The sequence below is a fragment of the Amphiura filiformis genome, chromosome 5 (assembly GCF_039555335.1).
Source record: "Amphiura filiformis chromosome 5, Afil_fr2py, whole genome shotgun sequence".
Classification (NCBI taxonomy): Eukaryota; Metazoa; Echinodermata; class Ophiuroidea; order Amphilepidida; family Amphiuridae; genus Amphiura; species Amphiura filiformis.
In genome coordinates, this window is record NC_092632.1 from 79,041,203 (window position 1) to 79,065,403 (window position 24,201).

Consider the following 24,201-nt stretch of genomic DNA (forward strand, 5'->3'; position numbering starts at 1 on the left):
ACATGTCATCTATTTCAGCTGTCAAATCCTTTAATCTTTGTCATAATGTTATTAAAATGGAGCTTTCTATCCAATTCATCGCAGGTACTCGTAAAGTTGTGCATATCTGCTGTGGCTCCAATGTAGTATGGGCATGTGACCATGAAGGGGGCATGCATTTCAGGATAGGGGTTACTATGCCCCAAGTTGAGTCACTACCTCCTGCTTGGGTACCAGTGGATGGCAAACCTTCTGGATATGGGACATTCTTCATGCAGGTGGCTGTTGGTGGACAGGGAGACAGCAGTGTGTGGGCAATCGATAATAGAAAGAATGTTTACGTGCGGAAGGAAATCTCAGAGACTATGCCTATTGGAACGCAATGGGAACAAGTTGAAGGTAGGAAATTGGGATCATTGAAAGGAGTGCACATTCAAACAATGATGGGTTGGATTTTTGTACTTCTTGTGTGAACATTGTATGTCTGTTTGTTTGTCAGTGTCTGCCTGGTTCTCAGTTATGGTGTATGCACATTTGTAAGTATGCATAATTAGTGTGGCAAAGATTCTTCTGCTACGTCATATTGTTAAAGCAAGAAGATGTTACTGCACATGCATCTATCGTAACTGTCTGGGGTACTGTTTCAAACAGACAAAATAGACAAATTGCTTTGTACAGGGTGTATCAAAATGATTGGTACCCATCAATTTCCAGTGATTATGGACAAGACTACCACAACAAAACGTAACTCAGGAGCTACCATATTTGTAGATGAATGTTATGAAAGGTCATGAAACTATAAATTATTGGCATTTCAAGAGTATCTAATGTTGTATTGAAGAAGCAAGCTTGCCAATAAACACCAAATTTGATGGGTACCAAACATTTTGATACACCCTATATTGACATTAAATCACCTTAGAAGTAATGGTATAACAGGATTAACTACCATAGCAATAGTTAAAACAACTTCTGAATATATCGCACTGCATTATTACGCTCATGCAGTACCTCTGCATTGAACCATAAATGTCAAAGAACAGGGATATAAAGACCTGGATCGTAATTCTATAGAATATTCATATCACGCTGATCACTCGCACCTGTAAGATTAGTATCTTTGAAAGTGGCGGTATTGTATTCAATCTATGATTGCAGAGATACACAGGACAGGTGATGAGTGCAACCTGCTTGTAGTGCAGGGCGATATATTCAAAAATTGTTTTAACCTGTTGCTATGGCAGTTAATCCTGTTACATCATCACTTCTACTGTGAATACCTTTCATATTCTGTCCAATCTCACATGTTTGTTGCATAGTCAAGAAGGCAGTGAGATATTTGCCTATCCCTTTAATAAGCAACATAGATGAAGAAACATAGGAAATAAAGTGGTGGTGGACAAAGAAACACTCTGTTCTGAAATAAAAATTTCCCACAGAAACTCATCAATTTTATAGATATTCCGGTCGCCAACCTTGTCTTAAATTTCACATCAGCCTACCGAAAGGATGTCGTTTACCTCTTAACTTCCTTCAAATAAATACAGCAGATATGTTGGCAAAGCACTAGTTTTGAGATTTGTAACACCTTGCAATTGTCATGGATAAATGGCTAAATACTCTTCCTGGCTCATCAGCTGTTACTCAAGGATTGCTGGCATTCCTATCTCATAGTCTCTGTAAGCAACAGCTGGGCTTCACCTGTTGCCATGGTGACACACATTGTAGTTCATACGTTGTTTGTGGTATCTATGTAAACCGCTTGCCTCCAGGATGATGTGAAATTGTTAGTGATGATCAACTGTGAAATTTGTCCTACATTTGATGCCCCTTTTTGTATAATGAAAGTAGTAGTTCTAGAATTTTCTTTACTTTTTCTTTTTCATTGTTCAGGTATTCAACTGTTTGAAGTTGAGGTTGTACATTTCAAATAAGTTACGAAAAATCATGAAAACTGACTAAAGAGTTGCTTGTCTAATCTGCTGATATCATTTGTAAGAAAATTCATCTCATCAACAGTGGCATAGCCAGGGGGCAGCTCCCCCTGTGAGAAATCTTTTCCCCCTGTGTGATGCTGGCTGCTCTGATATTTAAGATTTTTAGGGCTGTTTTGTACTTTCAAACCCATTTTGACCATTTTCGTCAGAGTTTGGCCCCTTGAAAGTTGCCTTGCCCCCCCCCCCCCCCCCCCCTTTTGCTCACCCTCTGAAAAAGTGCTGGTGATACCACTGCTCATTGGACGCCTGGGATTGTTTCCCCTCTTTTGCCCTTTGCAATGTGCAGGAAAAGGTGCATACAAAAAGTCTGCACATAGCAACCATATTAATACTGCACATGTATACCTGGGTTTGTGCAGAGCGTTTTCCCCTTTGTGACATCAGTTCGACCAAAAGAATAATGATCACTTTATATAGACTATATATTAATGAAAGGTCCTGATTAACTCATGTAGTAATTTATGTTGCTTTGCCCTTGTATAGTTCTTCTTTTTACTTTTTTGGCCCGTAGGCCTATCAGCAATATCGGGGCACAGTATGTGAAGCATAAAATATTCCCTTTCTTCTAATTTCCAAAGAAGTGGACTGTTTAGTCTATTTCTTCTTTCCTGGATTGTCATTTAAATTGCTTTTAGTGTTTTTTTTTTCATGTTTGTAATTTTATGACAATTGAAATAAATATTATTATTATAAGTAACAATTTCAAGTTGATGGATATTACTTTAGCTTTCAAGAATGCAGTAGTGAGTTCCCTAAAAAGATATCCAGATTAATCCAGTAAAGATTACTTGAGGGTCGCAGATCAATCTACTGGGAGGCACCGTGGCTACTGGTGTTGTTTGGATGAGTGAAATAGGCCTTAGGATATTGGGTTTCGATGGTCTAGTCTGTATTGATGAGACCAAATTATTTTCCCTTAATGTCTTGTAGATGGCATAGTTAGGGAAGATAGTAGTGATTGGGGTTTGTTTGTTTGTTTGTTTGTTTAAACGGTTGCTCCGTGTGGAGACACGCTTGGGTCCTGATGGGACCAGGCTCAAACGAAATGCTCAAGCCAGGCTAAAAAGCCTATATAAGCATGCTGGCCTGTATGGAAAGAGAAGTGAGAAACAGATTTGAAGACAAAGAACAAGGAAAAGAAGGCCACTCGCAACAATCAAGTTAACAATTTTAATGTCAGCCTTTGGGTCAACTGCCACTGAGGCTGGGTTACTTGTCTCCACCTGTTGTCATTAGTTTATTGGGGGTGTGTTTGTTTTCACCTACAAATGTGAAAAACCACACATTGCAAACTGTGGACATCCACGGTCGTAAGACAGTGGCAGAGGGTGCTATACAGCATACCTTTGCATATGAGGTAGGGTCCTCTATAAGGTCCACAGTTAGTCAATTAACTTTCATAATTTCACACAGAAGTCCATGTTTGGATTATGATATGTCTGTGGGTATGGGTCCATGGTTTCGCTGTTAACAGCCACACACACAATGCAGGCCCACGGTTGTCAGTAGGGGTGCGTATGTGTTTGCCGACAAACGAGGACACACACAAGATTTTTCACCCTAAACTGTGGACCTACTTCCAACCGTGGACTGTCCTCGGTCTCAAACTGCTGCAAAAGACCTCAAATGCATGCTAGATGCTTTAAACGCTATTTGTCTGAAACCGAGGACCACACATGTAAAAACTACCGTCCGCAGGGTGATGGCTAAAATTCCGTTTGGTATTATACACAAAAAAAATCCGCCATTTTAGTCCACGGTTAGGTGATGAAAACATCATACACACGTCCTCGGTTAGATAGCAAAACACAATGTCCACGTTTGGAGGCAAACACAGACAGGGGTGTGGGGGTGTGTGTGCTAAAAATGTTAAGGCTACTGACAGTCGATTGTGAGTTTTCCATCACATAAATTTCTGATAACAAGTGAGGTAACTTTTTCATTTTTTTGTGACTTTCATTATATAACCAAACTTGAGTGTAAAACATGTTCTTATTTGCCAGTCTATCGAAACAAGTTGACCAAATCGCTGGTAGCAAAATTGTTGTTTTGATTTTAATTTTCCACTAAAAATGCACGGATATTCATTAGTAGGATCAAAATATGACACAGCTACCACATGACCCCAAAAAAATTGCAACAGAAGGTTTTTTGGTATTTTCTTGCAGTATGAGGTCTAATGAATAACATATCAAAAGTTTAGAAAAATTGAACTTGGGCGAGGGGTCCAACTGTGACGAAATCAAAATGGCCGCCAAAATCAGGAAAAATACCCATTAATCTACTGATTTCATCCATTTTTCACTCGTTATTGTGGGTTCCACTGGTGAAAATCTTGTTCAGATGTACATTACTGGATGTAGTAATAAATTTTTATATTGTGGTATTCAGATGGATCGATTTGACAGCCATTATGAATTTCAAAATGGCCGCCGTTTTGGTACTTTGACATTTAAAATCAAATCATGCACGTAATTGTAAAACGAAACTTAAAGCGTTGGCTTTTCTAAAATAGCCAATATCCTTTGTACCCATATTCCATTAAAATTTATATAGAGGTAGGCATACAAACCAAATTGGCAGCAAGAGTGAATTTCAAAATGGCCGCCATTTTGGTATGTTGGCTTATTGACTTAAACTATGCACTTATTGCAACTTGAAACTTAAAGCTTACAGAAATTCTAAAATAACCAACATCCTATGCACCCATAGTACCATTAAAATTACACTTTTAAGTAGGCATATGTACCAATTTGGCAGCCATATAGCATGGCTGTCTGCTATAATCACCATATTGATATGTTGATTGCAGTATATTCTTGAAGTACACAAAATTCATCTTGCTATACCATCATCATCATCTGAGAATAGTTCTCACATTGGCCTATATGTGTCCACATGCTCCAGTGCAATTGAGTCCATTCTTTCTGCATCTACATTTCATTGTGATGCATCCTGCAGAACAATTGCATCGAATCATCTTCATCAATGATTCTGGTGCTGGACTTCTTTTAATCATGAGTGGAACAAATTTGTCACCTTGAACAACAATCCATCCCCAGTCACTTGGATTCATATCATCACTTTTACACATCCAATGCATGCCCTGTAGATACATTCTCCTGAAGTGAAGCTTTGCAGCAGAGGGTGTGGGTGGAAGTCTTTCAGGTTCAACAAAGCTCTTTGCTGTGCAAACTTTTTTGGAAAGAAACATGTAGAGTAAGGATTCCAAAGACTCTGATTGCTGACCATTAAACATACACCATTGCTTTGCAGCCTTCACTTAATACATATTGTTGATCCATATTGAGAGTGCAAAATGCCTTGGAACAAACTTGTAATACAGGATCACCAATGATGATTTTGTTGAATACAGACTTGCCTACCCCAAATATTCTTGAAGTAGTGTCACAACCTGAAAACGCATGGGCAAACAACAAATCCGAACAAATGTCATAACTGAGTAAGCGCTTTGGAATCTTGATATCATACACATATGGTTTATCATTGTCAGACAGAAAATACAAGTCATTACCGTCCTTTTCTGCATAATGAAGAAGTAATACAAACAGATGTGTCTTCTACAATTAGGGTTGTTGGCTTAAATGACGTCATTGCGACTGCTGCTTTCACTGTATCAACATGTGCATCTTCTTCAGCGTGGATCACATGGTATCCTTTCTGTTGCATACGGTCCACAATTAGTTTAATGAGAATCTGTTTCTTCAGATCATTTGAGAAGAAGGCTTCTTTCTGTTAGCATCTGATATGTCTACGTTATTTGCAACCCGACTCTTGTAAAAGATGCATGATTAATAGAAGAGGAACATAGTGATCAGTCCTTGGAATTGTCTCAGGGCCATCAGCCTCTGATAAGTCGCATGATCCTGTATGGCTTGTAATAGTGATGCAATGGTTTGGTCATCAGTGACCTTGACAGTCCAAGCAGATGGAAGGGATAAATGCTGATGAGGATGTTAATGTGCAAAACCTGTTCAAAGTAGGTAAAGATACAGTCAAACAAATGGAAGGACAGGCTGTCCTTTCATATAGCTACAAATGGTAGGCTAGAGTCAAAATGTTAGGTCCAGGTCACTGATGGCCAAACCATTGCTCCAGCTTTGTTGTTTCAAAGGTTCCTGGTTGTATCACAATCTGGTCGAGATCTGTGCTTAGATAAGGAAGTTTATCATGAACTATCACCATATCCACCATCTTTGTTTGAAGCAAAGTATGTTTTACAAAAGCCAGATAAAGCACCACTACTACAAGCCATGCTCCTGAGACAGTTCCAAGGACTGATCACTATGTTCTTGATGAAGGTTCTCTTCTACATCGCTTGGAGTGGGCAGAAGGAAGCACGTACCTTGCTGATAATTATGCATCTTTCACATTTGATCACCATGGCAAGACCACAGTTGTCTTTGATGGATACACTGGTGGACCAAGCACAAAGGATAACATGCATTAGCGCCGCAAGAGTCGGGTTGCAAATAATATTAGATGCTTGCAATTTCCTGGCAAGAAACGCTTACTCAGTGATGACATTTGTTCGGATTTGTTGTTTGCCCATGCGTTTTCAGGTTGCGACACTACTTCAAGAATATTTGGATTTGGGAAGAAGTCTGTATTGCACAAAATCATCAATGGTGATTATGTATTACAAGTTTGTCACAAGGCATTGTGCACTCACAGTATTGATCAAGAATATATATATATAGAAAGTGAAGGCTGCAGGTATCCATGTTTAATGGTCAGCAATCAGAGTCTTGGAGTCCTTACGCTACAGGTTTCTTTCCAAAAAGGTTTGCACAGCAAAGAGCTTTGTTAAACCTGAAAGACTTCCATCCACAGCTGCAAAGCTTTACTCCAGGAGAACGTATCTACAGGTCATGTATTGGATGGGTAAAAGTGATAGTATGAATCCAACTTAATGGAGATGGATTGTTCAAGGTGACAAATTAGTTCCACTTATGATGAAAAGAAATCCAGCACCAGAATCATTGCTGAAGATGATTCGATGCAATTGTTCTGCAGGATGCATCACAGTGAAATGTAGCTGCAGAAAGAAAAGACTCAATTGCACTGGAGCATGTGGACACATAGGCCAATGTGAGAATATGGATCAAGAATTATTCTCAGATGATGATGATGATGATGATGATGATGATGATGATGCCAACTAATTGGGTGCAAATGATGTTGGTTATTTTAAAAGTTCTGTCACTTTAAGTTTCAAGTTACAATACGTGCATAATTAAACTCAATAAGCCAACATATTTTGAAATTCACTCTTGCTGCCAATTTGGTTTGTATGCCTACCTCTATATAAATTTGAATGGGATTATTGGTGCAAAGGATATTGGCTATTCCAGAGCTGCCAACTCTCCCTCTTTTCGCAGGAGTCTCCCTACTTTTAAACCTTCAGAACCCTTAATTTTTGGTCATCTCCCTGAAAAGGAAATGGTTTCATCCATTAAGATGTACACATTTTGTCAAATCTCCCTGATTGCAACAGGAAATCTCCCTTTTTTCAAGATTCAAATGTTGGCAGCTCTGCTATTCTAGAAAATCTAGCGCCTTAAGTTTCTCCTTACAATTATGTGCATGATTTGACTTCATAAGCCAAAATACCAAAATGGCGGCCATTTTGAAATTCATTATGGCTGTCAAATTGAACCATCTGAATACCACAATATAGAGATTAATTACTACATCCAGTAATGTACTTCTGAACAAGGTTGTCACCAGTGGAACCCACAATAACGAGTGAAAAATTGATGAAATCAGTAGATTAATGGGTATTTTTCCAGCTTTTGGCGGCCATTTTGATTACGTCACATTTGGACCCTTCGCCCAAGTTCAATTTTTCTAAACTTTTGATATGTTATTTGTTAGACCTTATACTGCAAGAAAATACCAAAAAACCTTCTGTTGTTGCAATTTTTTTGGGGACATGTGGTAACTTTACTCTACTACATCTTCTTTTTTTTTTTTTTTTTGTGCAAAAATGACCAGGTTTTATTTTTATTTTTGAAAAATCACAATCATGAATTCAAGTGCGGGCCCGAAAAATATTGTGTGAGCTGCTGCCGACGGAAACTCAAAATCAACTTTTGTAGCCTAACTCTGGCTTCCTTTTGCTGATTTCTCACAACAGATGTGAGGCCAAAGATCATCCAGGGGTCATTTGAGGTAATTTTACAAATATGTCCAAAAAGCTTCATGTGTACAGAAGTTGATGAATTTGTATGGTACTTGCATGCAATAATCTTTTGGGCAGGGGCAATTTTGGGTGGTATGGAATCTGGGGGTCAAAGGTTATTTAGGGATCAAGTGAGGTAATTATTAATTCAGGGCACCAAAGGTAAACATTTTGTCATTCCTCCCACATGGTTTGAACACAGCAAACCTTGGGTACAGTAGCATGTGTGATGTCAAAGGTAAACATTTTGAGGTCATTTTACAAATTTATATGTTACAAACTTTGCCTTTTCTGATCTCCTAATACGGCAGAGATAAAAGAATCAAAGGGGTGCCGTGCCATATTATACATTCAGTGCTTCCATAATAATAATCTTCAATATGATTTATCGTGAGGCATGTTCAGACTGTAAATAATGCATTTTAATGTACCCTTATAATGTGTTTGCACTTCAGGTACCACAGCACTTCAAATATGCATAAGCTCCCAGAATGTATGGGCTCTATGTCCTAATGGTGACATAGCATGTAGGTTTGGAGTGACAGATAAGAACCCAATGGGAGATTACTGGAAGAAAGTACCAGGCAACTTTGCATACCTTACAGGTAAGAGGGTTTCAACAGGTTTATTGGGCTATTCCATTTAAAATCCACACTACCCCTGTGGAAGATTTTGGAAATATCTTCCACAGAAGGAGTAAGAAATTTCAAATGGAATGAACACAGAGCTCCATTTGAAACTCACCCTCCCTCAGTGGAAGATTCAGGTTGAATCTTTCTTAAGAGGGTGTATGAAATTAAAATGGAGCTGCCTGATGTGTTCATTCCATTTCCTGAGGAAAACTTTGGAAATATCTTTCATAAAATCACTCTTTGAAAGATATTTCCAAAGTTTTCCACAGGGGTATTGTGTTTTAAATGGAATAGCCCATTGTCAGACAACTATGACACTTTTCAGCTTTCATCAGAATTGGCTCTGATTTCTTAATAACATGACTATTAAGGTGGCTGTGTACTCTCAGACATGCATGTAGTAAAAGTGCAATAACTTTGTAATTATTCACAATAAAACATATAAAAGTATACATTTTTATGAAGGCAAGACATCAATAAATCTTAATATAAATACAGATTTGGGGTAAAAACAACAATTTTGAAGAAAATCACAAAAAGTGAGTTTTTGGCAATATTTGTTAGGTACATCATAACAAAAAAAACACTCTTTCCAAAATATTTTATTTTGTTTTTAGCTCAATCTTGAGGCTCCATTCCAAAAACGTTTTTTTATATTTTTTGATATTGGCCTTATTTTTTGAGATATTGACCATATAAGGCATCAAAATGAACTTTTAAAATTCAAAACGCCTATTTGCACAAAAATGATGCCCAAAATCGGAAATAGACCAAAATATAAAAAAATGAGAAAACCGTTTCTTGAGTCGATCATGCTTTTTACGATGATCATATTTGCTTACCTATAGATGCTGTATTTATTGAGTTATCGTGTACCTAAATCGTCATTTTACAGAGAAAATGAACATTGAAATAATGGCCGTTGAAGTTTAATGTGGTCACATTTTGCACTTTCATAGAATCTCACAGGAGAATGCGACAGTTTTCGCTTTTGTAACTTATATTACGTGAACATCGGGTAAATCCACAGCCCCTTGAGAAGTTTGAGCGAAATCCATTCATAACTTGATATTTAAATCGGGGAAAGAACTTGAAAAACCCACATTTTACCAGCTAAAACGGAGCCATTTGACCACTAGGTTTTTGTGAAATCAGTGCTTCCGTGGTGTTTCCATAAGATGCGCCCGCGATGCAGGTAAGCGTCGCGATGCGCCACGATTTGTGCGTTAACAAATTGCGCGACACGCAACGCGATGAGTTGTTTGCGTGTACCTTGCTGGTACAACAAAGATTTTATTTCCTTTTCAATTTCAAAACTGATTGGAATAGTGAAATAAAATCCTTAAAACATTGCAGTTGGAGTTTACAAATCTGGATTTTCATTCCTTGTATTTATAAAAAACATAACAAGGTACAAACATCATAAAAACTCAATTTTGAGAAAGAAACAATGGCTAGAGTACACAGCCGCGTTAAGAGTTATGAAAGATGCAATTTACAGACTGTCAATGCCAATTCTCTCTACTACTCTAAACCTTGTTCTTCTTCCTGCTTTTCTGCCTCCATATTCCCATTCCTCCTCCTTCCACCACTCTTGCTTCTCTTTATCCCATCCTTCTCTGGTATTCATTTATATGTGACCTGCTACCACGAAATGAGCATAAAGTCGCGAGTTGGTAGTTTCGAAATGCCCTGGCTACTGCGTTGTTGTTCTTTGTTTCACATGCAACTCTTCAATCCAATAGTATGTCTGTATGTCCTTTGTGAATAGGGACACAATAGATCATTCACAAAGGACATACTACTGGCTTGTACAGGTGCGCGGCAAACAAAGAACATCAACTCAGAAGCCAGGATGTCTGGAAACTACCAACTTGTGACTTTATACTCATTTGGTTGTAGCAGGTAACATATACCTTATCTGTGCCTCCCATCCTTCATTTGTATCCTCTTTTTGTGTTCTTCTCACTTCCCTTTCAATCCTACCCTTCCATCCATTCCAATTTTGCTAGTGTCATCTTTAAGATTATGTTTTAAAATTAATGAATTCATAAAGGAGTATTTCATAATCCTAGCATCTTCTTTTTATGGCATGTAAAAGATATCCACAAAAAAAAGCTTATTTCTTAAATTTTAGTTGATTCCGATTTTGTGTTTAGCGAGTTATGCATAATTATGTGTATTACATTGCTTCATAGGCCACTGTTTTGTAATTAATACAAATTTGGCAATATTTTTGCCAAATGAAGCAATCTGCAAGAAATATTTTGCACATAAACATTACGTAGCCAGAGGTTTCCAGTGGAATAAAAATCTCAACTTTTTTTGGACAAAAGTGCAGGATGAGGCTATGGATCACAAAACGCACCATTAAAATATTTGATCATGTTAGTCTGCTTTGTATTGTTCTATCCTCAACAGTGTAGTAATATCAAGACTCATCATTTTCCTCCTCTACACTTAATTTTCTGCTACAGTGAGCCAAAGTGATGAGCTCTGGGCAATTAACAATGAGGGACACCTCTACCAGAGATTTACAAAGATGTTTCAACGCCATCAGCCTGGTGCGATGAGTTCACCTGACCCGGATGAATGGGAGTTACTGTGAGATGAAAGCTAGGCCTACTCAAACCTAGAATCAGAAGCTTATTCTAGATGTGTGAATCTGTATGGCTCCAGAGTGACGCTGTTTGCCTGATACAAAAACTTGTTGCACTTTCACTATTGGCCACAATGGCCTCATCCCAATGGCATGGTTCAATGACCTAAATTAAACGCTCATAGTGCAAAATTTGACCTCAAGTTGCAGAGTATGAGTTTTTGTACCCACATTTTCAAAGGTCATTCAATGAATGAATGTACAAATGTATTGGGGTTAAAGAACTGTGCCCTGATAGATGAACATGTTGTGGATCCTTGTGTTTTCTGTACAAGAGTTGTGTTGCTCTAAAAGGGTGGAATAGTGCAAATGCTTATAACACACAGAATGTTTTAACTGCTTTATAGTGGTACTCTTGTTGCTGTACCCACTTGTATTGGAAGAAAAACTAGATTAACTATTTTGGCAAAGATTCAATATAGCCTGTACTATATATTTATTTTTGAATTTCAGTACTTAATTTATATTTCAAAATGATAGTTGAGCATTCTATGAGAGAGTGAATTGAATGTAGGCCTTATATCCAAAATTAGAAATTCAAATTACTTTTGAAGTTAACATTGTGACACATTGTTGTGCATGCATTATTGTGTATGGACATGCAATAGCTGCTGTATGTACTATTTCAATGGACCTCTTCTTTTTATTAACCATTCCATAATGTTAGTGTTTTTGGATGAGGTACCCGGACCCATATTACTTATCAAAGCACTAGATTATTTAAGAGAGAGCAGGGATATTTAATGAATTAGGCCGATTGACTTTTGTTCAAAATGCTCAAAAATCCCTTTCTTTTGTGGAACGGATCAGTATCACAAACAAACTTGGTTTATTTATATCTGAATTTATACAGAAAAAAAGATTTGTTATTATAGTATTGAGTACTATTTATATTAGACAGCGTTGTCCATTTTTCTTTCATTTTCTGAAATAATATCGTCTGCTATGTTTTGACATGGATCACATTATTTGAGCAAATATATCTCAAGTTGAAAGTAACGCCATTTTGGATTTCACAGTGGATGCGAATCACATGCGATATAATCTAATCACGCAGGGTGTGTACACATACACAGAAGCGCAATTTGTCCATACCGCGTAAACACATTGATTTGAATCTGCCACTGGAAAATCCAACATGGCATTACTCTCAACGTTAGATGAGACGTACTATACATTGTAGAGGCCTGTATACTTCAGCATTTGCATGCATTTGTCAGTGAAATAAATACAACATGAAAGAAGCTAGGATGGTCATATTTCATCACATGCTATTATCACCTTGGTTGAATGACCCAATATTGTGTGAATAAGGAGGGACACAGGGGTGTGAGAGATCAGATTTTAATCTGTTTCCAGATAATTTCAGATTTTTTTAGCTGTTCCAGACCCTCCGTTCACCAAAACCAGATATGTTTTCAAAGACACACTCTCAGGCCTGTTACAAAATCAAAACAAAACATCTTTCAGATCTCACAAGATCAATGAAAAAAGATCAAAGAAAAAAGATGAGCACAGATATTAGATGGAGGAAGTGGGGATGAGGCTGTTGATCAGGCCATCCTCCTGTGATTTTACAGAGAAATGATAATCTAAGCAGGAGCAGAAAATGGACTATTCCATTTAAAATCCACACTACCCCTGTGGAAGATTTTGGAAATACATTTTGTATCTTGCACAGGGGGAGTATGAATTTCAAATGGAATGAACATATTAGTAGCTCCATTTGAAACTCACACTCCCTCAGGGGAAGCTTCAGTACTTCCTCAGAGGGTGTATGAAATTCAAATGGAGGTGTCTAATGTGCTCATTCCATTTGAAATTCATACTCCCCCTGTGGCAGATATTTCTGAAATCTTCCACAGGGGTCAGCATTTGTGGAAAATGCATGCAAAAAATGTAGAATTATATGCAGGTCTTAACACTACTATCTATTGTAATTAAGATATGTAAATGTATTTATTTAGCATAATACTATTAATGATAATTGTATTATGATATAGGTACAGTTTTTTTTAAATGTTAGAACAATGTTTTTTACAGATGAATATGAAAGTACAAATTATATTTTACGAGTTAAATTTATGCAGCTTCAGAATTATTTTTAGTTAGATTTTTTTTAGATATTGCATTCTAACAAATTGTGGGACCATAATGTACAAGTAGGAAAGTAAGGATTGGTCAGATACTGTTTTAACCCCTGAGCACTACCTGCCAATCTAACATTGCCTCTGATTGGTCAATTACATGATATCTTCACTTTAATCACCAAATCAGAATACAGCTTTGCAATTTTTTCGCATGGTAAAATTATTCTAACAATGTTGCTGATTGGGCCAATTGATAATGAAAACTTTTTGGCCAATTGGCAGGTAGTTCTCATGGGGTGCAATGATTCCCTGTTGATTGCATTGGTTACGTAGCCTCTTTCTGTAGTTTCATGTTCCCATAGTTATTCCTATTGTAAAGGAATTTATTAATTAATTCTACTACTAATGATGTAAAATATTCCAATAGAATAAAATAGTTTTTCTATTTCTAACTGTAATTGTCCCAGCCAAACGAAGTTTGGAATGAGGACTATGATATGAGCTCCGATGAATGTATACCGTATTTTGTCAAATAGTCGCCCCCCCTCAAATAAACGCCCCCCACCACTTTTTTCAACCAAGATGTTTAAAAAATTCCGATATTTCCATGCTATCTTGTGTAGTATTAAAGCTTACCAAGTTGCTCACATGGTCGTGAATAGCAGCAATAAATGGCAAAAATCTGCATCGGAACACCGGAAGTGAACCAAAAGTCAGTGTCAAAAGTTCATAGTTCGTCATTTTAGCGTGACTTTTAAGCTTACCTAATGATTTTAACGGGAATTGTCATGCTAAAAATGACCTCAAATAAACGCCCCCTTGGGAAAATGTAACGCCCCCGGGGGCGTTTCTTTGACGAAATACGGTATGTGCAAAAATATAACCCCATGACTTTGTATGTTGATTTTTCCCCACATGCTTTAACCCTAACCCTACCCGTGTTTTTTTTTTGCTATCGGAAGGGAAAGAAGACACAAAAAAGGAGAGAAGGTGAAGAAAGAAATCGTTTGGTACCCCCGGGATTCGAACCACGGGACCCCTCGCATGCCAGGCATACGATCACCGACATGTAGCTACCGAGGTTTGGCTGCCCCGGCAGCAATTCCCTGGGTGTACATGACTTATTAGGCTGATTGCATCATCAAGTCCTGTGGAATGCATGCACGCAGAGTGGTTTTAATAGTGAGCTTTAGTGAGACTCAGTTGGGTTAGGGTTAATAGATAAAGGTCATTTAGGTGCTTTGATGGCTTTCAGTACAACTTTTACATCAAGACCCATGGGTACAACGGCATGTGATGTCAATGGATGTGAGGTCAAAGGTCATTCATTTTACAAAAATCTCGCAATTTGGCTTGGACACATTTTTTACGCACCGCGTAATCTTCTCGTTATATAATATACCTGTAGTAAATCAATCTCTTCATCATTTAAACTACTCCATAGATTTATTAAAACAGATTACCAAATATGTACACTGTTTGGAGGAATGATAGGATTATGTGAAACTAAAACTAAATAAACTAAAACTTTGTGTGTGAGTGAGTTGAACACATGTAAGTTTTCAATATTGTGACGTTCAGTGTGTACAGTACACAGGATGATGTGCCTGCAACATGCCATATGTGCAAAGTAAATTTGGAATGTGTAATTTGTAAAATATTGTATTTAATATATGCTGATAACCAAAGCACTGCCTTCAGTATTCCCAAATCTCTCTCAAAATTGTGGATATTGTAGTTAACACTGTAGATCATATTTGCAGTGACATAGCTAGGGGTTGTGGCGCCCAGGACAAGGATTGGTGGCCCCATTTTTTTAAAATTTTAATTAACTTTGAAATTATTAACTGTTGACCCCAATTTTTTTTGCACAGAGTGCTCAAGAATCTAAAAAGTGTGTGTGTGGGGGGGGGGGCAATTTTTTTTCAGCACACATATTTGTAGCAACTTCAATATCACCAGCTAAACAGACAAAGGTGCAATTGGTTGACCAAAATATTTTTTAACCAGCAGCGATTTGGGGCCCTAAGAACGTGCAGAGGGCATATGCCCCCTCGCTACATCACTGGATATTTAGAGAATAAAGATATTGTTTTTAGCCGCTGGAGTGCATCTATTGTCTCATATAACACGGGCGACATCATTATTTTAAGTAAAACAACGAGGCGAAGCCGAGTTGTTTTACGCAGAAAATAATGATGCCGCATGTTTATGAGATGATAGATGCACGACAACGGCTAAAAACAATACCTTTATTCTCATTCTTAAACAATTCAATTCAAATAAATATATTTATCATAAATATACCAAATTTTAATCAAATTAAATCCTACATTTTACATGGAATTACCCAGGGCTTGGAATCGATCAGTCCGGTTGTTGCTATGCACCTCCAATTGGTTCAAATAGCGCAGTACGAGTATAGCGTCGATATGCACGCGCTGAAGTGTGTGATATCGCAGGCGGCGGATGACATGATCGAGCCGGCAACTCGTGAAACCGCCCGGCCGTATGGCATTTTCCATATACTCGGTTAGTTTTGTGGGGTTCATTATCGAACCCCAACGGTTTTAGCTTGTATTTATATTATTTATCAACATAGGCCTATTTGTTTGTGATATTTCAAGCGTTTTAAAATTTCAAAATAATCCCATTCATTACACGGTTGACGATGAAAATTTACTGAATTTAGGGAATGCACGTCATACACCACCTGTGATATCGTGTCATATCACACGGGTAAGAACCAATGAGATTGCAAGAATATTCTAAAGTGTTTAAGAATTGGCTTCAAACGTTTTTGTCATAGTTTTTTGTTATGTCAAGGCTAATCAAGGCATTGCAGTAGTTATGTATTAAGGTAACGCTTATAGGTTGATGGCAATGGACTATAGTTGAAATCCATACACCCCATATGGAAAACATGGCCTTATAATTTCCTACACAGGGGGTGTAGATTTCAAATGGATCAGTCACACATTGAGGTACTTCTATTTGAAATGTACACTCCCTGTATAGAAGATAAAGGTCATGTCTTCCTTAGAGGGAGTATGGATTTCAACTGAAATTGCCCAATTAACTTCACACTTAAAGCTCTGTAAATCCTGGTTTTAAAACTACATGTGGCCGGCAATCCTGTTGGTAGTTCCGATGTAGAAGCTGTGTGATGCATAAAGCAATAAATCTTTCAGGTATTAGAAGCCTTGCACCTCTTGAATTGTAATTATAATATGACAAAAATTAATGTGACCAAAGCAACATTGTTATAAGTGACACGATATGGTCCATGGGGGCCAAAGGAAGCATTTATGAAAATTGAGTTACTGTAATTATTACATTATAAATACAATAGGCTATCATTTACTGAAAACACCAAAGGACTAGTGCACTTGGTTCTAAAGTTATGAAGTTTTTTGATGTCTATTTTCTTATGTATTTTATTGTTTTTTACTCCATATATTTACCTTTATCTCAGTTTCAAATTGACCAGATTGTGTCACATATGTACTCTCAACAGAAATTTGTAATTCACTGTAATACTTCAACAGTAGATAGAAACACTACCAACAAGTGTTACATTTTTCCATTTTGCATATTGCTTGAAGTAATCTTGAATTACTACATGTTTTCCGTATCATACATCAGACTGTGTCACATATTTTATATGTGCTGTCTATGAGTGTCATGTTTGAAATATAGTAAAAGAGGAGGGGATATATCTGACAGTAAAAGTTAACATTTTATGGCAAAGAAATGCTAAATCTGTTTTGTATAAAAATGTTATAATATGGCTTTAACAACCTCCACTCCCCAAAATTTGTCAAAATTATATTTTAGGTAAAATTCCAATTTTCATGGACTTTCAAGGACCTTGTGCAAATTTCCAGGACTTTCAAGGCCTTGAAAAGGTGTTTTCAAATTCAAGGCCTTTCGAGGACCACAGGAACCCTGTCTAAAGGGAGCATAACTCTGGCCTAATTTTTACTGGGGTTGGGAATATGAAAAAAATATATGCTTTCTGCAGATGCTAAATCTTAGGAGTAGGGCGGTCATGATTACTTTTAAATAGCGATATTTGCGAGTCGGTGTTCTGCATATCTCTCGGTAATTGTAATCAACTTTGATGGTTGCAACTTGTGAATAATTTGCATATTGTGCGGTGCCTGTACATGGAGTTATTGTAAATGTATTTTGAATAATAAGGGTGCTACACATACATATATACGACAGCTGTATAATGACAAAAAACAAATCATAAACCAATTTTAATTACTTATTAAAGTTATAAGCGACATCAATGTGATTTATGATAGTTTTGAAACAAAGAGCAAGAGGAGAAAAGGAAAAAAGTAATCTGTGTGAATATGTTCCCAATTGTTTTTTATTTAGATTCAGAATTTGTATGTTTTTATCAACTTGATCAGTATTTTGATCTGAATGAAATGCAATACTTTCTTTCTAATGTACTAGTATAGCTAGATGTCCTGTTTCTTTTGTTTTTACATTTTACTCCACAACTACTGAAATGAGTTCCAAGCAATACGGTCTAAATTATAGCATGTTTGTAGCTTACTTTGTATTATATCCTTGCTTCAATTATTTATATAATGTTAGTTGTATTTAGTTGTATCAATTTGATAGTTTAATCGTGTTATCACCCTCTTACATGTAGTTTGAGTTTGATCAGCTCGTAATAGGTAGGAAATGTGAGGCTTTTACCACTACGCCGAAAAGTAGACCCACGTTAAGAGTGCTATTAGCTGACCTGACTATTTTGTGTGTTAAAAGCAGACAAAGTATAGGACTTGAATTGATCATTCATGAAGCTTCTTGCGAGATGTTACAAGAAAATTCCCATAATAAAATACTTTGATATTAATCCGCGATGTTATAAGGCCCGTCGATTACGAGCTGATCAAAGTATAGTTGACAACTTGTTAAATACTATAATACAAGGAAACAGGCATCATTGGTGTGGATTGGGAAATGAGAATACATAGAACAGAACTGGTTTAACATGATCCTCCTGAATAAAGAGCATAGGTTTGAACACGCCATGGTGAATTGTCCTTTTTGTAAACCCATAAGCCTTTTGCGAGTAAACCTGAGATGTTGTCACGCCGATGCGCACACCATTAATTACTGCACATTTCACAGCTTTGAAATGTGCAGAAACTATGTTTGCTAAACGATGTGCACATCGGTGTGACGTCAAATGACGACATCTCAGGTCTATCCGCAAAGGCTTATGGGATTTACCGAAAAGGTCGATACTGTATGCATACAATTAAATAATGGCTCCTAATGAGGCATCGAATGTTATCTTGCTCAATCCCGTTCCTCTCATTGATAACGATGCGACGCAATCCCACGAGAGTTGTATCTGCCTTTATCTTCTTGTTGACTCAACTCTTGAGCTGATCCCAAAGGTTCTCCAAGGGGTGAAGATCAAGGCTTCTGGAGGGCCATTCAAGTGTCTCAATTCCTTCTGTTATGGTAACATATTGAACATACAGTATCTTCCAAACTGCTGTAATCATGACCTGTTTTGAATCCCTTTTCCAAACCCATCTCTCAAAATGTAAATGTCTTAGTACCCACTCAACTTTGGCTTTGATCATTCATCTGCACAATAAGCAAAGGATTATCCAACATGCATCAAGGAAAATGATGTAGAAGCTGTTTGATGCATAAAGCAATAAATCTTTCAGGTATTAGAAGCCTTGCACCTCTTGAATTGTAATTATAATATGACAAAAATTAATGTGACCAAAGCAACATTGTTATAAGTGACACGATATGGTCCATGGGGGCCAAAGGAAGCATTTATGAAAATTGAGTTACTGTAATTATTACATTATAAATACAATAGGCTATCATTTACTGAAAACACCAAAGGTCTAGCATACTTGGTTCTAAAGTTATGAAGTTTTTTGATGTCTATTTTCTTATGTATTTTTTGTTTTTTACTCCATATATTTATTTATTTACCTTTATCTCAGTTTCAAATTGACCAGATTGTGTCACATATGTACTCTCAACAGAAATTTGTAATTCACTGTAATACTTCAACAGTAGATAGAAACACTACCAACAAGTGTTACATTTTTCCATTTTGCATATTGCTTGAAGTACCGTAATCTTGAATTACTACATGTTTTCTGTATCATTCATCAGACTGCGTCTGATATATATGCTGTCTATGAGTGTCATGTTTGAAATATAATTAAAAGAGGAGGGGATCGATATATCTGACAGTAAAAGCTAACATTTTATGGCAAAGAAATGCTAAATCTGTTTTGTATAAAAATGTTATAATATGGCTTTAACAACCTCCACTCCCCAAAATTTGTCAAAATTATACTTTAGGTAAAATTCCAATTTTCATTGACTTTCAAGGACCTTGTGCAAATTTCCAGGACTTTCAAGGCCTTGAAAAGGTGTTTTCAAATTCAAGGACTTTCGAGGACCGCGGGAACCCTGTCTAAAGGGAGCATAACTCTGGCCTAATTTTTACTGGGGTTGGGAATATGAAAAAAATATATGCTTTCTGCAGATGCTATCATAAGGGCGGTCATGATTACTTTTAAATAGCGATATTTGTGAGTCGGTGTTCTGCATATCTCTCGGTAATTGTAATCAACTTTGATGGTTGCAACTTGTGAATAATTTGCATATTGTGCCTGTACATGGAGTTATTGTAAATGTATTTTGAATAATAAGGGTGCTACACATACATATATACGACAGCTGTATAATGACAAAAAACAAATCATAAACCAATTTTAATTACTTATTAAAGTTATAAGCGACATCATTGTGATTTATGATAGTTTTGAAACAAAGAGCAAGAGGAAAAAAGGAAAAAAGTAATCTGTGTGAATATGTGCCCAATTGTTTTTATTTAGATTCAGAATTTGTATTTTTTATCAACTTGATCAGTATTTTGATCTGAATGAAATGCTATACTTTCTTTCTAATGTACTAGTATAGCTAGATGTCCTGTTTCTTTTGTTTTTATATTTTACTCCACAACTACTGAAATGAGTTCCAAGCAATACAGTCTAAATTATAGCATGTTTGTAGCTTACTTTGTATTATATCCTTGCTTCAATTATTTATATAATGTTAGTTGTATTTAGTTGTATCAATTTGATAGTTTAATGGTGTTATCACCCTCTTACATGTAGTTTGAGTTTGATCAGCTCGTAATAGGTAGGAAATGTGAGGCTTTTACCCCTACGCCGAAAAGTAGACCCACATTAAGAGTGCTATTAGCTGACCTGACTATTTTGTGTGTTAAAAGCAGACAAAGTATAGGACTTGAATTGATCATTCATGAAGCTTCTTGCGAGATGTTACAAGAAAATTCCCATAATAAAATACTTTGATATTAATCCGCGATGTTATAAGGCCCGTCGATTACGAGCTGAGCTGATCAAAGTATAGTTGACAACTTGTTAAATACCATAATACAAGGAAACAGGCATCATTGGTAATTTGCTGTGGATTGGGAAATGAGAATACATAGAACAGAACTGGTTTAACATGATCCTCCTGAATAAAGAGCATAGGTTTGAACACGCCATGGTGAATTGTCCTTTTTTGTAAACCCATAAGCCTTTGCGAGTAAACCTGAGATGTTGTCACGCCGATGCGCACACCATTAATTACTGCACATTTCACAGCTTTGAAATGTGCAGAAACTATGTTTGCTAAACGATGTGCACATCGGTGTGACGTCAAATGACAACATCTCAGGTCTATCCGCAAAGGCTTATGGGATTTACCGAAAAGGTCGATACTGTATGCATACAATTAAATAATGGCAACATTTTGAAGCAGATTTTTGTGACACGATTTTGTATTCAGGAAGAAATAGGCCCATGTCAGTGAATGGGGCCGGTCAAGTACAAATTTAAACGTAGGTTTGGAATAGGCTTGGGCATCGTCAGTCTTTCACATGCATATCGCAGCCAAAAACATATCACGATATCACCATCTGACGATATTGTTATCCATGCATGCCATATCAGAAGTGCACAGAAGTTCACCGTTATGTGGGTGCAAAACGGCCCGGCAAGCAGTGAAGCAACAAGTATACAAATATATACAAGTACAAAACATACTTTCAATCCACTACCATCATTCAAAACAACTTCTTTATATCCCAAACACTCATTTTTTGGATTAAAAAGTATCCTGTTCTGCCAAATGAAACATAGCTAAATTTAGTTAGTTCTGGCAATAAAAGTCAAATTTTATTATTTTTTGCAATTTGAGGAAAAATGGGCCAAAAACATGCAAACATGCAATTTTGCATGTTTTCTTACAATTGTAGTCACAAATTTCTAAGACTTGGCACAAGTCTAAGCATTCAAAATCTTGAGTATTGGCTAAGAATGTAAATATTTTATGTTATTTTTGAAATAGAAAATGTTTTTCAAAAAATAGAATGCATAATTAGTCTTTGTACAAGTCTTTTGGATTGATTGTCACAGGATATGAAAAACACCCTAAAAATGCATGTTTTTGGTCCTTTTGTCCAATAATTGACCAAAAAATTAAAATGTGACTTTTATTGCCAGTTAGAACCAAATAAAGGATAAGGATTATTTTTTAAAAAAAAAAAAAAAATAGTGCTGGAATAGGGAGTAGTTATTATAAAATAACAACTTTAGTTGACTCCAATACATACAAATGTGCAATGTTGGCTTATGTGCATGTTTGTACTAAAGGCCAAAAAGCTTTTCTCTTAGATGATATGAAAGGAGGCACAATTTCTTTGTCAAAAATCAAAGTAAACTGAGGGAACAGACTAAAAGTTTGATGTCCTATGAACAAAAAATTGGGGAATTATAAAAACTAGTCAAAAACATTTGTTAAAGTTGACCTTGCAAGTTAGAATTATCAACATTTCACACCCACGTTTCAAGGAGGGAGCGGTCAGCTTCCAAACAACCGATTTTTTGTTTGTAAGATGTCATCAAATTTTGGTTTGTTCCCCAAGATCTCAAGGTGGTTGTTATGCTGCTTTGTAAGTTGTCTATATGTAAATTAAGAAATAAGTCAGACATATTGTTATTGTACAGAGTATCATTTATTTACAAATTATGCACAAAATGCTTACAATTATATGTTTGAATTGAAAATCATAATTTAACTATTTCATTGAATTTATGAATATGAATAAAATCATATTATTGCTGACAAAATAGTTCGGTGTCCATTTTCCATTCCTTGAAATCCAAGTGTCTTTTTTCATCAGCAACTGATGGATATATTTCTGACAAAAACAAACAAAAAAACTTCAAAGAAAAAGTTTTTGACCAAATAAGTTCAGAGTATCTAACCATACTCCCATCATCAGCGGTGTGATACCGACGAATGACTTGATAATTATGTACAACCCTTACTTCTTGACAATGTCTTTTTAGAAGTGTCAACAATTTTTGGAAACTTCTGGCCCCTCAGGGTAGGGCTGGTCTCTTTCTTTTATTCTTTATAATAATCAAGAAACATCATCCAAAAGGACACTGTTAAGAAATAAAGATCATACACAACACCAGTCATTCACCAGTATCACTCCGCTGATGGAATATGGTTACTCTGAAATTATGTGGACAAACATGTGAGTGTTGCTGAATAGTTTTACATTTTTCTTTAAGTCACACACCTTTCAAGCACTTTCCTGTACTTTTGAAAGCAGGTTGTGCTCATTATTAAAATTAAGTACATGTATACAATTTGAAAAATACCATTAGATTAAAAAAGTGTGAGGTATTTGGTCAAAATGCTATAGTTGGTATCTGAATCAACAACTTGTCTGACAACTTGTCTTCCCACAACTGTAATATCACTTTAATAAAGACATTTTTGTTAGTCTAGTAAAAATGCAGTTGTGCAAAGTCAATTAAAATCATAAAATCATATGTTTGACCACTTTATTTACATTATAAATTGACAGTCTTAGTCTTTCACATGGTCTCCGGGGCATGCCCACCATTCCTCTGTATGTAGATATCAGCAATCCTCAACATAGCATTCACACCATGTCTTATGAGAGGTCTGTCCTGCCTGGGGATGTCAACGTGTGCAATTATGTGTCTCTAGAGTTCATCAAGGTCTGCAGGACTTGTGAAAACCTTTGATTTCAGATAGCCCACAATAAGTAATCCAGAGGTGTAAGGTCAGGTGGCCATTCCACTTGGTGCTTCAAAGCAATCACATGATTGCCAAACAATTCAGTCAATTACTAAAGAAAGTGGTGAAACTGTAATTTTCATCTTAATTGACTTTGCACAACTGCATTTTTACACTGTTCGCAAAAATAGCCACCAAAACTATATCATTTTGCCCAAATACCTCATACTTTCTAATCTAGTGGCATTTTTCAAACTTTATTTTGATACACCCCTGTATAGTGTATATTGGCCTACTTCAACAAAGAGTCAATGGGCAATCATACAATATAGAACTGGGACTGAGACCACGTCTTATGACAAAATGTATGCTTTGGTAAGCATTTTTGCTTGGCACTTATTGACAAGCTGATGACAGGGAGTACTCCTTCACAGCCCATTTTTATGGAATAATCTGCCTCAATATCCTGCATCCACTAATGTCCAGATCTCCAAAA

At 36.5% G+C, this 24,201-nt stretch overlaps 1 protein-coding gene across 1 annotated transcript in view; it reads left to right on the forward strand.

The window, feature by feature from the left end:
- LOC140152410 (tectonin beta-propeller repeat-containing protein 2-like) overlaps nucleotides 1–15,392 on the forward strand; it is a 53,237-nt gene extending 37,845 nt beyond the window's left edge. The window contains 3 exon segments of the mRNA XM_072174716.1: nucleotides 85–378; nucleotides 8,637–8,786; nucleotides 11,291–15,392. Of these exon segments, the coding sequence (XP_072030817.1) occupies nucleotides 85–378; nucleotides 8,637–8,786; nucleotides 11,291–11,421 (575 nt within the window). The 3' untranslated portion in view covers nucleotides 11,422–15,392.
- Nucleotides 15,393–24,201: the final 8,809 nt, after the last annotated feature.